Source organism: Larimichthys crocea, chromosome XII (assembly GCF_000972845.2).
Source record: "Larimichthys crocea isolate SSNF chromosome XII, L_crocea_2.0, whole genome shotgun sequence".
NCBI lineage: Eukaryota > Metazoa > Chordata > Actinopteri > Sciaenidae > Larimichthys > Larimichthys crocea.
The window spans coordinates 28,788,173-28,802,530 of record NC_040022.1 but is presented as its reverse complement, the minus strand read 5'-3'; the positions used below and the strand labels follow the sequence as shown (position 1 = coordinate 28,802,530).

General features: G+C 47.6%; 1 protein-coding gene across 2 annotated transcripts in view; it reads left to right on the top strand.

Annotated features, from left to right (window-relative positions):
• LOC104938664 (myosin-9) overlaps positions 1-14,358 on the top strand; it is a 28,138-nt gene that overhangs the window by 8,865 nt on the left and 4,915 nt on the right. Inside the window, exons 2-28 of one of the 2 annotated variants that reach the window (XM_019269527.2) lie at positions 2,409-2,740; positions 3,941-4,097; positions 5,067-5,094; positions 5,189-5,282; positions 5,914-5,934; positions 7,803-7,895; positions 7,987-8,050; positions 8,339-8,437; positions 8,537-8,680; positions 8,772-8,867; positions 8,957-9,228; positions 9,315-9,488; positions 9,577-9,750; positions 9,836-9,950; positions 10,998-11,182; positions 11,577-11,698; positions 11,785-11,854; positions 11,937-12,097; positions 12,196-12,304; positions 12,398-12,529; positions 12,630-12,836; positions 12,915-13,052; positions 13,132-13,255; positions 13,335-13,506; positions 13,603-13,815; positions 13,904-14,048; positions 14,134-14,340. In XM_019269527.2, the coding sequence (XP_019125072.1) occupies positions 2,414-2,740; positions 3,941-4,097; positions 5,067-5,094; positions 5,189-5,282; positions 5,914-5,934; positions 7,803-7,895; positions 7,987-8,050; positions 8,339-8,437; positions 8,537-8,680; positions 8,772-8,867; positions 8,957-9,228; positions 9,315-9,488; positions 9,577-9,750; positions 9,836-9,950; positions 10,998-11,182; positions 11,577-11,698; positions 11,785-11,854; positions 11,937-12,097; positions 12,196-12,304; positions 12,398-12,529; positions 12,630-12,836; positions 12,915-13,052; positions 13,132-13,255; positions 13,335-13,506; positions 13,603-13,815; positions 13,904-14,048; positions 14,134-14,340 (3,843 nt within the window). In that variant the 5' untranslated portion in view covers positions 2,409-2,413. The remainder of the gene's footprint in view (positions 1-2,408; positions 2,741-3,940; positions 4,098-5,066; positions 5,095-5,188; positions 5,283-5,913; positions 5,935-7,802; positions 7,896-7,986; positions 8,051-8,338; positions 8,438-8,536; positions 8,681-8,771; positions 8,868-8,956; positions 9,229-9,314; positions 9,489-9,576; positions 9,751-9,835; positions 9,951-10,997; positions 11,183-11,576; positions 11,699-11,784; positions 11,855-11,936; positions 12,098-12,195; positions 12,305-12,397; positions 12,530-12,629; positions 12,837-12,914; positions 13,053-13,131; positions 13,256-13,334; positions 13,507-13,602; positions 13,816-13,903; positions 14,049-14,133; positions 14,341-14,358) is intronic. The other variant, XM_019269528.2, reaches the window with a different exon arrangement.

Sequence of the window (14,358 nt, the reverse complement as noted above, 5' to 3'; positions counted from 1 at the left end):
AAATTACAGGTTTAAGATCGGTCAGAAAAGTTTTTCTTCGTAGCTGTAAAATGTTGATATCAGAGTTTAAATGTTATTAGACGAGGACTGGCGCGGCACCTCGATGCTATTTAAACTAGAACTGCCTGACTTGTGTGGAGGCATCCGCGCGTCTTTTGTTCCCCTTGTTGTTGCCTCGCCTCTTTTTATTTGTACCGATAATTAATCTGAATTCCAGAAAATAACTTTGTTTAACCAGGAACAACTGGTTCATGTTACTTCCTTTCCCTGGGAAAGGAGCTGGGACATACCATTCTGAAATACTTATGCAGATATAATGTCCCATTGAAGCGGCTCTACTGTATAATCAGCTTGAGGACTATAAAATTAAAGTCTGTCACTAAGACGGGGCTTGTAAGATCATAGTTTTTCCCCATTCGTCTATTATTCTTGCATTGGATCCAACTATTGTGTACAAGCGATGTTTGAGGTCGAAGTTGAGCCTGAGAATCTGGCTCCGGGACCTCGTCCCCCTGGACAACACTGCGATGTGAAAACACTCTCATGGACCGCATGAAACGCGTCCGGCTGATATATTTTTATTTCAGTCTTGTTGATAAACACGAGGCTGTGCAGAACCCGACCTCTGCTGTGATTTCCCTAATGTTTGCATATGTGCAACACATTGTATGCAAACAAGCCTCCATAGAGCGGCTCTCAGTTTGCAGTCGGAGGTGAGGGAGCATCGAGAGAGGCGAACGACCCCGGCGGTGCTCGGGGGGAAAATGGTGCCATGCCCCCGTTGTGCTGGAATTATATTTGAGATGGTAAAGTTGGTCAGTGACAGCACAGCACGTTCAGTTAATTATCCAGAGTCTCTCTCAGCACTCGCTTCAGTTGGGCGCGTTTCCCGGGTACTGGTAATACTCGTCCAGTCACTTTCTATATTGGTTAAACCGCAGCACTCCTTGTCAGCAGGCTCTCTCACACACATTAGAGCAGGAACAGCTTGTGCACAGCTCGTCTCTGTCCACATACAAGATAGACTACAGCTGGCAGTGTGGTCGTGTTTGATAGGAAACTTCTGCACGCAGCGTTTCTGTCGGTTCACTGCAGATTTTAGAGGACGCTTAATCCAGTTTGACAATTATCCTCCCACCTCAATCTGCTCATCGACACGACGTTTGAAGGAGACAATCCTCTGAGTGCATAATCACTCCTGCTGTTAGATAAATTGTTGAAATTTTGTTTGCAACTTTGCTACCAGCAGCATTTCCACCGCACAAACCTTCAACAACAACAAGCTAGCTCCAGTTTTTCTGAGAACTCTGAGGAACATGTGAGGTGAAGATTGCAGGTTGCCAGTATCAATATTAGGACTGGGAATGGGGAATTTATTTGAATGTTGCTGACACGAAAACAAACACATGATATCAAAGTTTAATAAAGGGAACTGTTAAAAGAGGATGCAGAGAAACAAAACTCATGGCGTCAACGCTAGAAACCGAGCAGCAGCAACTATCCGTTTAAAAAAACGTCGCTAAGAGACAACTTAACAAACTTAACGTGACAGACTGATCTAGACGAGAGTATATGATGCGATATGATATGAGATAAGACCGACAGAAAGTGTTGGAGCCCTCTTTGTCCAACTCGCCACCACAAGTGCACGGGTAACGATAAGGTAAAACCACGACCAAAGATTACTTAAGAAAACATATTTTTTAATTCTTTTATCTTTGACCCGTAAAACGTCCCAAAATAGACTTTTAGTTTCCTGTTTTAGTTCCTGGAATTATTTAGTTGACAAGGGCCGTAAGTCATGCAGAGGTTTGTGCTATCTCCCAAACATCACCCACAGTCGGCTCTCCTCCTTCTCCTCCACTTACTGACCAGCAAGATGTGCTCCCTCACTGGCTTCCCACCAGCAAAACAGACAGTTGTGTTTGTTGGAGGCGCCTCCGCTGCGAGATGAACTTAAATCTTTGCGGGCGAATGTTTTTCCTCGAGTCACCCCGGATCGTCCGTCCTGCAGCTGGAAAATGTTCAAGTATTCACAGCAGTTAGCCAAGAAGTGACACGGAGCCGTGTTCGAGTCGTGTTTTATGACGACCTGACCTCGTTGCAGCAGACTCTTCCTGTTGTACATCCCATCAGGGCTGACCTTTGCATTCCTCAGATCGCATGTGAAGAAAAGGGAAAGGGTGGCAAAGGTCTGGTCCTGTAAAGGAAACCTTTTAATGCAACACACCCTTTTTTTCTTTGATATTCATCTTCAGACTGAAATCAGTTATACACATGAAGTACTACACGTCCTTTAATTAATCTTTTTTTGTGGTTTGATGTGTGTGTTTCGGATCCCTGTCAATGATTTCCTCACTTTCCCAGCACTAACCACAACATCTCATTTCCCTCTCTTTGTGAAACAGCTACCATGTCCGCCGCAGACAAGTTCCTGTACGTGGACCGCAACCTGGTCAACAACCCGCTGGCACAGGCCGACTGGGCCACCAAGAAGCTGGTATGGGTCCCGTCGGAGCGCCTGGGCTTCGAGGCCGGCTCCGTGAAGGAGGAGCGGGGCGACGAGTGCGTGGTGGAACTGGCAGACTCTGGCAAGAAGATCAAGGTGAACAAGGATGACATCCAGAAGATGAACCCGCCCAAGTTCAGCAAGGTGGAGGACATGGCCGAGCTCACCTGCCTGAACGAGGCCTCCGTGCTGCACAACCTGAAGGAGAGATACTACTCTGGTCTCATATACGTGAGTTTTTTGAGTCTTTATTCAAATGTGTAATTTTAGGCGTTTGTCTCGTTTCCTTCAGCATTGTGTTGTGACTGTTTTCTCGATGTGCTTGTTCGGGAAACAATTCTCAGGGTGACTCGGTCTGTTTGGCACCGTTTAACACATTTTCCTTTTGTAATGAAATGAAATCCCCACTGGCTTATAGAAAACAATCTGCCATGGCCGCGTTCCAATTCAGTTTATCTCCTAATGATCCCATTGTTTAATTCGTCCCATTGTGCACAAATTGTCACTGCTGTGAACTCCCATACTTTTTCAGTAATAGTTCAACGTTCAGCTTCTTTTCCTGCATTCCCTTTCCCTGCAGTCCTCGGGCCGCTCTCTCTCCGCGTTCTTTCTTTTGTTTGTAGTTATCTTGTAAACAGGAAGCTGCCGGGAACAATGCACTCCAGAGTACGGGAGAGAGGGAAGCGAGGGGAGAGTTTTCTTGCCGAGTCCAGCTTCTTGCAGAAATGGACGTGGCATGTAAATCGTGTCATTACCGCCGGCGTAATTAAAGTTCTTTATCCCCTATGTGTCTCGGGCTGGGAGCGATTTGGTCTCTTTGACTCTGTGGTGTGACCGGGTCATATCAACATAGTCTAAGCCCTCCCTCGCCTCCCTCCAGAGACCCACGCTACGGTCAGTTAGAGAGCCTCCGGGCCAGGCGCTGTACTCGTTAAGGTTGACCATCTCTCGGGAGAGCTGGTGTACAGCAGAGGTAGATATGCCCGACCGGTACAGGAGCTGCTGGGAGGGAAGCGCAGGAATGCAAGCAGAGTTATGACAGGAGGAGATTTAATGCAGTTTGTAGAGAGGAACGGAGGGAGGGAGGGAGCAGAAAAATATCATTCTGCAGCGTAGATCTGAGATACGACTCGGCTAAAACCTGTCGAGCAGCTGCAGTTTTACAACATGAAGGTCAATCATCAGTCTAAACTTGCAGCAGGGTGGAGTTGAGATTACATAATGTAGGAGGGTTAACAAACCATGAGAAACTCTCAGCTCAGGGCTGATGGGGGGGATGGGAAGGCCTTGTTTATCAATCAGTTTATATTCGCATTTAAAATGATCTCAACTCTGCGTGTTAAATTCTCCCTCATGGTATTTAACACCTCCTCTTCCTCTCAAGCTTTTATTCATTAAAATGAATTTTCATTTCATCTCTCTGCCCCGCAGACATACTCCGGCCTCTTCTGTGTCGTCATAAACCCCTACAAGAACCTGCCCATCTACTCAGAGGAGATCGTCGACATGTACAAGGGCAAGAAGAGGCACGAAATGCCACCTCACATCTACGCCATCACTGACACGTCTTACAGAAGCATGATGCAGGGTGAGAAACGAACGCCGCAGTGAAAGCCGTTCTGAGTATTGCATGAGAGCATTTAGAAGGTGTCTGCTGGGCTACGTAATAAAATCAAGTCGTTTCAGCGTCCCAACGCTCCAGATTTAATGTCAGTAAAGGCTACTGTGCTCGAGCTGTAAACTGTAACACTCCTTAGAGACTCGACTATCCGCACACGTACCGCAGAACTGCTCGTTTATTTGCATCAGTACGCTCTAAAAAATTTAAACAAGGCACATGAGAGTCGCTTGAGGAATTCAAGTGGAAGACATTGGGGACCAATTGCTGCTGAATATTGGATTTGATGCCAGCAGCGTGTCTCGTTACTTTCCCCGCCGCTGGCCCCAGAAAATGCCAGATGCCCTCGATACGAGCTAAGGAAGGTCGATTTGTCACATTCTTTGGAAGGATATACACGGGATGTTTACAAGAAATCTGCTTTAGATATAAATTTAGTGAATTTCTTAAGATTTCAGTTTGTTTTTTGAGACTGACTCAGCCATGACTGTGTCAGAAACATCCTGTTACGTGTGCCTCTTACTTCTTTGATGCACGTTTCCTGTGTTTGGCATGTCGTCTTGTTTTTTTAGGCCACAGTACGAGCCCCTAATTGGCATTTCCTGCAGGACTATTGTGTTATGACGTGTTTCTTCAGTCCCCCTCCTCGACGTGTTGAGCTGTGTTGTCTGTCATGGCCACCGCCCGTGTGACTCCACCCTTCCTCGACGCTTTCTGGTGCTTCGTTTCACCATGTTTGGTTCTTTTTGGTTTAATTAGTTAGTCAGTCAGCCACCCAGCAGCACCTCTTTCCAGTCACAGGAAGCCGGATATAGATTTCCTGTCTGTGGGCAATGCACTTCCTGCTCTATGCACTGCGGCGATAACGTAGGCCGAGCGTGCAGCGTCGATGTTCTGCAGAAGGTTGTACAATAAACGTTTGCATTTCTTTTCCTGCAGATCGTGAAGACCAGTCCATTCTTTGCACGTGAGTTCCAAACTGCACATAAACATCACGGAGACGTTAAAATAAATCTTCTCCTCCTCTGAGTCCTTTTTTGATTCTGTGTCTCTTCTCACAGAGGAGAGTCTGGAGCTGGTAAGACAGAGAACACCAAGAAGGTGATCCAGTATCTGGCTCACGTGGCCTCCTCTCACAAGACCAAGAAAGATCAGGTCAGTCTTGCCTCTCATCCAAACAGTTCATCCTTCACATCCTCCCAGTCATGCCTTTTTTTATCTCTCCACTTCCTTCCTCCCTTCATCTCTCACTTCACTCCCCGCTGTTTCATTTTCAAGTCATCCACAGTTTCTTTTTATCTCGCAGGAACGACTTTTCCCCCCCTCATCCCTCTTTACACACTCGATCCACCACATTTTTTTTTTCACTGCGAATGTGTGCGCGACTGTTAATCCATCGTCACTGTTGTGTTCATACATCTCATTTTGTGCCACCGAAATGAGCTGCCATCAAAAGGGGAAAAAAGGGGGGTGGCGATCACGGTAACGCCGCTGCAGGCGGAGAAACAGTAGTGCAGCTTGGAAAGCTTCTGCAGCTCGTGACATTTTTATAAAGACCAGAGAGGCCCGACTTCATCTGTGATGTATGAGCTGATTTTACTGCGTCCTCTCATCAGAAATAAAACTCAGCGGAGCGTCACGTCAGAGTGGAAAACCTGCACTACTGTTCCCCCGGCCTGCCGGCGTCACATGATAGATGCGACCCGGTGGGGTTCACTGAAAAACATTGACACATCGATCATCCATTTTTTTTGAGGTTGTTGTATTTCTCTCTTCCCATCAACAGAACAGCTCGATCCTGTCACATGTGAGTTAACTCTCTCTCCCTCCATTCACTCCTCCTCTCTCCCTCACCTGCTTCTGTCATCACCTTCCTCCTCCTCCTCCTCACCCCCCTCCTCATCCTCCCCTCCCCTTTCCCCCTCCTCATCCTCCTCCTCCTCCTCTTCTTCGCCGATGCGCAATATTTGTAGGAGTCGCTCTGCATTAAGGGCAGAGGTGACGTGTCTTGCCAGCCCAGTGGGAAGCAGGGAGGAAGTTTGTTTGCAGATCATTGCGAGCCGTTTTGTGTTCCTGTGAAAAATTCAGCCAGACAATGGTAGGATAAGAGGGGAGGGGTCAAAAACAACACGGCACTGTTTGGTCTGATAGACGCATTTCTGTTTGTCTGGTTGAATTTTTCATCATTTGTATCGCTGCTCTGTGCGTGCACCACGTCCAAAGTTTGCTTCTCTCCTTTGTTGCATTTTTAAAAAGTCACACAAACATCAGACACAATTGTAACGAATATTTTCTTTATTTTTTTTTTGTGCCCTCGATCTACGTGATCGATTATCACTTTATTTTACTGATCAAGAGTTTAGTGAAAGTACACAGAATCAGCTGGATAGTTTGATATTAATATTAAAACTACGGAAGCCCTTACGCAGTCATTTCTCGAGTTCATTTCATCTGTTTTCTCAGGATCTCGAGTTATTTCTGTCATCTAGCAATAACAAGCGTTGTTATCCTCGTTGAGATCTTCTAGTACGTTAAATCATTGTAATGTTCTCGCACTGCTACGCTGAATGAGGTTTCCTGCAATGATTTAATAAACTAGACCGTCTTTGTTTTCTCAAACACAAATGAATTGTGTTATTATCTCTGGAAAACAAAGTTATCTTCAATACACAAATTGACGTCTTCACTCAGCTGCACTACCTCTCTACAACACCGACTTTATTTTTTGCAGTCTGATTTATTTCTGTTTACTTTTTATTTAGTTTTCTATTTGTAAAAAAATCTTTGCACAAGTTTAATTAAATTCAGATTTACCTCGTAGGTCTAATTTTAATGTTTACTGTGTCTCGTGCTGCTACTGGATGCTTGAAGTTTCTAAGAACTCGAGGAAATTATCCCGTTATCTCAGGATAACGCTTGTTCCTTGGACATGACGACATAAATAACTCGATCTCGGGAAAACAAATGTAATTAACTCTGAGTAAATAAAGTATATGAACGTATGACTGCTCAGGGCTTCCGTAGTAATCAGATCTTCGTACAGTAGGCTGTCATTGTGCTTTACCTGTGACTCAGCACAGCGGTATCTTTTGGATTTCTGCTGTCGTCATTCATGTTTTTAACTGGCGACGTCATCAGATGACCCGATAACAGAACAGGCTTTTAATTTAATACACATGCTGAAGGTGCAGGAGCTTCACTGAAAGCCAGCAGTGTTTGAAGAAAGGAGCGTTTGTTTTGTGCTTGGTCTGTCCTGGGTAACGGGTGATGGGTTACTGACGAGGGTCTCTGGGTGTTCTAACATGACGTCACGTCTGTGGGGAAAATGCTTGGGTGTGATTTGTGTCTGTGTGTGCTGCTGGTACGTGCTGACGGTATCCCACCTTTCATTTGTTTGATGTTTTGTGCGCTCCGTGTTCTCTCTCCTCCTCAGACGTAAGTACATCACGGGTTGATTAACACATACCACAATGTCAGCGTGTTTATTTAAAACGAAGCAAATAAATCACTTTGAAGTAAATGAGAGGCAGATCACAATATGAGATTCTCATGATCCATCCAGTAAATCACATTTTAGTGATTAAGGTTCTCCCATGGCTGACAACTGTCTTTTTTTTAAGGTGGTATTGGTGAGTACTTTATGTCGTGCGTTGCTGTTCTCTTCATTTCCACCAGGGGGAGCTGGAAAAGCAGCTGCTGCAGGCTAACCCCATCCTCGAAGCCTTCGGAAATGCCAAGACGGTCAAAAATGACAACTCTTCCCGATTCGTAAGACTCAGCGCTACATCTGTGATGTGATTCAGACTTCTCTTTACCTTCCTGTAACTTTGAATAATCAGTGTTTTCTTTCCTCCTCCAGGGAAAATTCATCAGGATCAACTTCGATGTCAACGGTTACATCGTCGGTGCCAATATTGAAACTTGTATCCTTGATACTGTCATTGCTTCTCTTTAACGCTGACTACAAAGTAGTCTCCGGACATATGTTACCTCCTTTTCTCGTCTGTTGGTCCTCGTTGGTGGAACCAGTTCCTCCCAGATCAGGGGCGTCCTGAAGACCTGCAGCTCTTCAGAGAGGACCTCCTCTCCAACACTACCAACAACTAGTCATGATAGATCTATCTACGAGTACTTACTGCTGCACTAACCCTGACAAAATCCTACGAACCGATATATGTATTGGAAAACTTCCTTGACAGAGCGACCTCCAGACTTGTTGGAGAAGTCTCGCGCCATCCGTCAGGCCAAAGACGAGAGGACCTTCCACATCTTCTACTACATGCTCACAGGAGCCGGAGATAAATTGCGCAGTAAGTAAAGACAGAGTGAGGATACTCTGAAGACTCCGTGTGAAGGTTTTTAACGTCTTAGTCTGTGTTTATCTGATCCCAACTGTCCTTTTCTTTCAGATGAACTCCTCCTTGAAAATTACAACAACTACCGCTTCCTTTCCAACGGGAACGTCACAATTCCCGGGCAGCAGGACAAGGATCTGTTCACAGAGACCATGGAGGCCATGAAGATCATGAGTATCCCAGAGGACGAGCAGATTGGTACGGCAGTGGGACTCTTGCTTCTGTTTACCTACGAGTGTCAGTGCGACATTAAACCACGTTTACGCTCCTGTTTGTTCTTTTTGTGCAGGCATGTTGAAGGTGGTGGCCTCTGTGCTGCAGCTCGGTAACATGAACTTCAAGAAGGAGCGTCACACAGACCAGGCCTCCATGCCCGACAACACCGGTACGTCAGAACTTCTCCTGAAGTTTGCTAGTTCACAACTAGTTCCTGCAGTTATATCTCAAGTCTTCCTCCCTTCTCCCCTGAAACAGCCGCCCAGAAAGTTAGCCACCTCATGGGCATGAACGTCACAGACTTCACCAGGGCCATCCTGTCGCCCAGGATCAAGGTAGGCAGAGATTACGTCCAGAAGGCTCAGACGCAAGAGCAGGCAGAGTTCGCTGTGGAGGCCCTGGCGAAGGCCACGTACGAGAGGATGTTCCGCTGGCTCGTCATGAGGATCAACAAAGCTCTGGACAAGACCAAGAGACAGGGAGCCTCCTTCATCGGCATCCTGGACATCGCTGGCTTTGAGATCTTTGAGGTATAGAAGTGAGACAAATATGTGTTTATAAATCTGTGTTGTTGGACAGTGTGTGTTGAACGCATCCTTTCTCCTGCGTCCTCCAGCTGAACTCATTCGAGCAGCTCTGCATCAACTACACCAACGAGAAGCTGCAGCAGCTCTTCAACCACACCATGTTCATCCTGGAGCAGGAGGAGTACCAGAGGGAGGGCATCGAGTGGAGCTTCATCGACTTCGGCCTGGACCTGCAGCCCTGCATCGACCTCATCGAGAAACCCGTGAGTTTGACACTTTCATGTCATGTTTTAGTGCTTGAACTTCTCGTTCTCCATGCAGTAAGATCAATGCGCTCTCTTCTGTGTGCAGGCCAGTCCTCCTGGTATCCTCGCTCTGCTGGATGAGGAGTGTTGGTTCCCCAAAGCCACCGACAAGAGCTTTGTGGAGAAGGTGCTCCAGGAGCAGGGCACTCACCCCAAGTTCTTCAAGCCAAAGAAACTGAAGGATGAAGCCGACTTCTGCATCATCCATTACGCCGGCAAGGTAAAAGCAATTTTCCGTCACTATCTTCACATCTCAAATGTTTGAGAGTCTAAAAAGAAGGTAACAACTCGATGTTTCTCCTCAGGTGGACTACAAGGCCGACGAGTGGCTGATGAAGAACATGGACCCCCTGAACGACAACGTGGCGTCGCTGCTCAACCAGTCCACTGACAAGTTTGTGTCTGAGCTGTGGAGAGACGGTGAGTCGAGGCAGACGTTAACTCGTGTTAATCCAGGAGTCGCTGCTCGATGTGGGAATAGATTTCATGTTCTGTTTTTTTTTGTATTTCATCGTACTTTCTTTCTCTTTTTACTGTCCGCTCTGTTTTTACCCTCTTGTTTTCATCCATTTCTTCCTCTGTACGGCCCCGTTTTTGTCTGTCGTTTTCTTCTCTTACTGGGCCTCAGAGGTACAGAAATGTCAGAGAGCCTATTTTTATCAGCGTTTTCCTATTCTACACTCTGACTCAGGTGACTGGGTTTCTCTCATTTCTTTAGTTTCCCCTTCTTCCTCCTGCTTTACGTTCAAACATGCCACGAATCCTTTCTGCCGTCCGTCCCTCCTTCCTAAATGTTCGATGTTTATCGGGTTAAAACTTTCCGCAGACTTCAGATTTTGTTGTTTTCCGTGTCTTTTAACCAGCTGTAACAAAATCTTCTGGTCATCTCCGATGCTCTGTCATTGAACTCTTCCTTCTCTCCCTCTGTGTAATAGTGTTGTTTGGGGACTCCTGGTGTTGGTCATGGGTACAGCAGCGATGGGTATATATACTGCATGGGTTTGGTTTGGTTTCTTTTTGATCACCACAAAGATACATCACCCACTGCAACCGCCAAAGTTTCTCACCTTCCTGATACATATTTACTGGAACCATCACACATAGTTTCCACTCAGATAACTACAAACTGGCCGAGGTGTTAAAACCCGACCGGTCCACTCACTGCACTGATTTATTTGATTTCTCATTCTGGTGTGTGATCTCTCCACGCTTGACGCTTGTGACTCCACTCTGTCATCCCGATCCCTCCGCATCCACCCGGTGTTTGTGTGGTGTTTCACTCGTCCTGGTGTTCTGAGCTGTCTCTCCTCTCGTTTACCACGAGGACGTGGAGAGACGATGGTCATATTCATTCTTCCTTTATGACATGCGTTTGGTTTGAGTTTGCCTGGTTGAATATTTTTAAATAATTCATCTGAAACCTCGCCGCCGTCTCACACGTTGTCTCTCTCTTCTCTCCTCTTTCAGTGGACCGGATCGTCGGTCTGGATAAGGTGTCCATGTCCGAGATGCCCGGCGCCTTCAAGACCCGTAAAGGCATGTTCCGCACCGTGGGCCAGCTGTACAAGGAGCAGCTGTCCAAGCTCATGGCCACCTTGAGGAATACGAACCCCAACTTTGTCCGCTGCATCATTCCCAACCACGAGAAAAAGGTATCAGAGAAAGTAACTCCGTATCTCGAGCACGAGGCGTTCCTTTGTAGCACATCGCTGCGGTCAGCCACGTTCAGACTGAAAGGAGAAAACAGTTCCTGCTTCAGGGGATAAACTGTTTCTCCTTTTCATTCAATGATTACATCCAGCTCAAACATCAGAGTCACACAAACACACAAAACAACAGCGACTCTGTTTCCACATGTGCTGCACACATGGACCACATGTTAAACAAGCAAACAAGGAAGAACATGAGGTCTTTGGATGTGGTGGAAAAAGGGACTTTTTGTTCTTCAGGTTCCGTCATTGTTCGTATTTATTTTTTTCTGGTGGGACTGTGAAGAGTCTGTTTTAGGCGCACTGCTGATCAGCAAACGTTCCCCCTCTCTCTCAGGCCGGCAAACTGGACCCACACCTGGTTCTGGACCAGCTGAGGTGCAATGGTGTGCTGGAGGGGATCCGTATCTGCAGACAGGGCTTCCCCAACCGCATCGTCTTCCAGGAGTTCAGACAGAGGTAGCGGAGTCAAATTAACGCTGTGTCTTCTGCTGTGCTGGGTACATGTAAGAAAACCTTTAATAATCATCTGCCCCTCTCCTCAGGTATGAAATCCTCACTCCCAACTCCATCCCCAAGGGCTTCATGGATGGAAAGCAGGCCTGTGTGCTCATGGTAAGACGTCTGCAGAGTTCTAGCTAAGCTGACAGTAACTAGTCACGTCTGCAGCTTGATTGATCGTTAAGTTTGCCGTCAGATTAAAAGCCTGGAGCTGGATCCCAACCTGTACCGGATCGGACAGAGCAAAGTGTTCTTCAGAGCGGGAGTCCTTGCTCACCTGGAGGAGGAGAGGGACATGAAGATCACCGACATCATCATCAGTTTCCAGGCCTGGTGCAGAGGCTACGTCGCCCGCAAGTAAGACGAGACAGAAATGACTTCATTGATGTTTAACGTGAGTGCGTTACTTGTTTTTAATCTGAACTGTAACATGAATGTCGCGATCGTCTTGGTAGGGCTTTCGCCAAGAGGCAGCAGCAGCTGACCGCCATGAAGGTGATTCAGAGGAACTGTGCCGCTTATCTTAAACTCAGGAACTGGCAGTGGTGGAGACTCTTCACCAAGGTGAGCCTCGGTCTCCGACAACATCTTAACCACGTCCACGTTTCCCTTTTTTGTCTCTTCTAACTTGCCTCATTTCCACTGTTTTGTCTCCAGGTGAAGCCTCTGCTGCAAGTCAGCAGGCAGGAGGAGGAGATGCTGGCCAAGGATGAGGAGCTGAACAAAGTCAAGGAGAAGCACATGTACGCTGAGCAGCAGCTCCACGATCTGGAGGAGAAACAGCAGCAGGTAAACTCGAAGAAGAAGTTTGACATCACATCCCTCGATGGATGAAGGAGGAGGTTAAGTGTGTGAGATGCTGAACTATGTTTATTTGCTCCACTTGCAGCTGAATGCCGAGAAGATGGCCCTGCAGGAGCAGCTTCAGGCCGAGACTGAACTCTGCGCCGAGGCGGAGGAGATGAGAGCCCGTCTGGCCGCCAGGAAACAAGAGCTGGAGGAGATCCTCCACGACCTGGAGGCCCGCGTGGAGGAGGAGGAGGAGCGCGCCTCTCAACTCCTGGGGGAGAAGAAGAAGATGCAGCAAAATATCGGAGTAAGTAGGAAAATGTTCTCCCAGCAGTGTGCACTGTAAACGTTGCAGAGCACACACTGACTGATTTTCTGCTCACAGGACTTGGAGCAGCAGCTCGACGAGGAGGAGGCGGCCAGACAGAAGCTCCAGCTGGAGAAGGTCACCATGGAGGCCAAGATGAAGAAGATCGAGGAGGACGTCATGGTTCTAGACGACCAGAACAACAAACTCAACAAGGTTAAGATGAAAACGACTACAAACATTTGAGGTGTTTGGTCAGTTTAGAGTTACTAACTCTAACCTTTCATGAATACAGGAAAAGAAGCTGATGGAGGAGAGGATCTCCGAGTTCACCACCAACCTGGCAGAGGAGGAGGAGAAATCCAAGAGTCTGCAGAAACTCAAGACCAAACATGAGGCCATGATCACAGACCTGGAGGGTGAGAAGAGACGACCGCTGTTCTAGATCTTCAACAGGACAAGGTGGTGTTGCAGCTTCTAACTTGTTTTATTTGTCAGACCGACTGCGCAGGGAGGAGAAGCAGCGACAGGAGCTGGAGAAGAACCGACGCAAGCTGGAGGGCGACTTCACCGAGATTCACGACCAGATCGCCGAGCTGCAGGCTCAGATCGCCGAGCTCCGTGCTCAGCTGGCCAAGAAGGAAGAGGAGCTCCAGGCAGCTCTGGCCAGGTCTGTACGAGTAACTCCATCAGTCAGTCGCACTGTTGTAGATTCTCCACCCCCTGCTCCATTTACTCATCTCCGCTGACCTACTCCTCACTAAAGGATCGAGGAGGAGGCAGCCCAGAAGAACCTGGCCCAGAAAAAGATCCGTGAGATGGAGGCTCAGCTCTCTGAACTGCAGGAGGATTTGGAGCTGGAGAGGCAGGCCCGCACCAAGGCGGAGAAACACCGCAGGGACCTGGGAGAAGAGCTGGAGGCCCTCAAGACCGAGCTAGAGGACACTCTGGACTCCACCGCTGCTCAGCAAGAACTCAGGTACAGAAACTCGTCTAGAACTTCACTTCACTGTGCCGTTACTTTGAGTCTCGATACCAGCAGACTAACCTCTGTTCTCTGTGCTCAGGACCAAGCGTGAGACAGAGGTGGCACAGCTTAAGAAGACTCTGGATGAAGAGGCCAGAGTTCACGAACAGCAGCTGGGGGAGATGAGGCAGAAACACGGCCAGGCCTTTGACGAGCTCAATGAGCAGCTGGAGCAGGCCAAGAGGGTAAATGTACCTTTTTCTATCAAATGACATTCATGTCTCTTCAATTCACACTACAGAACTCATTCATACTCGTCGTTCCCCGCAGAACAAAGTGTCCATGGAGAAGGCCAAGCAGGCTCTGGAGTCGGAGAGGAACGAGCTGGCCATCGAGATCCAGACACTGATGCAGGGTAAGACGGACTCCGAGCATCGCAGGAAGAAGGCTGAAGGCCAAGTCCAGGAGCTGCTGCTCAAACACTCAGAGAGCGAGCGCCAGAGAGTGGAGCAGGCCGAGAAACTGTCCAAAGTTCAGGTACGAGAACATCGACGA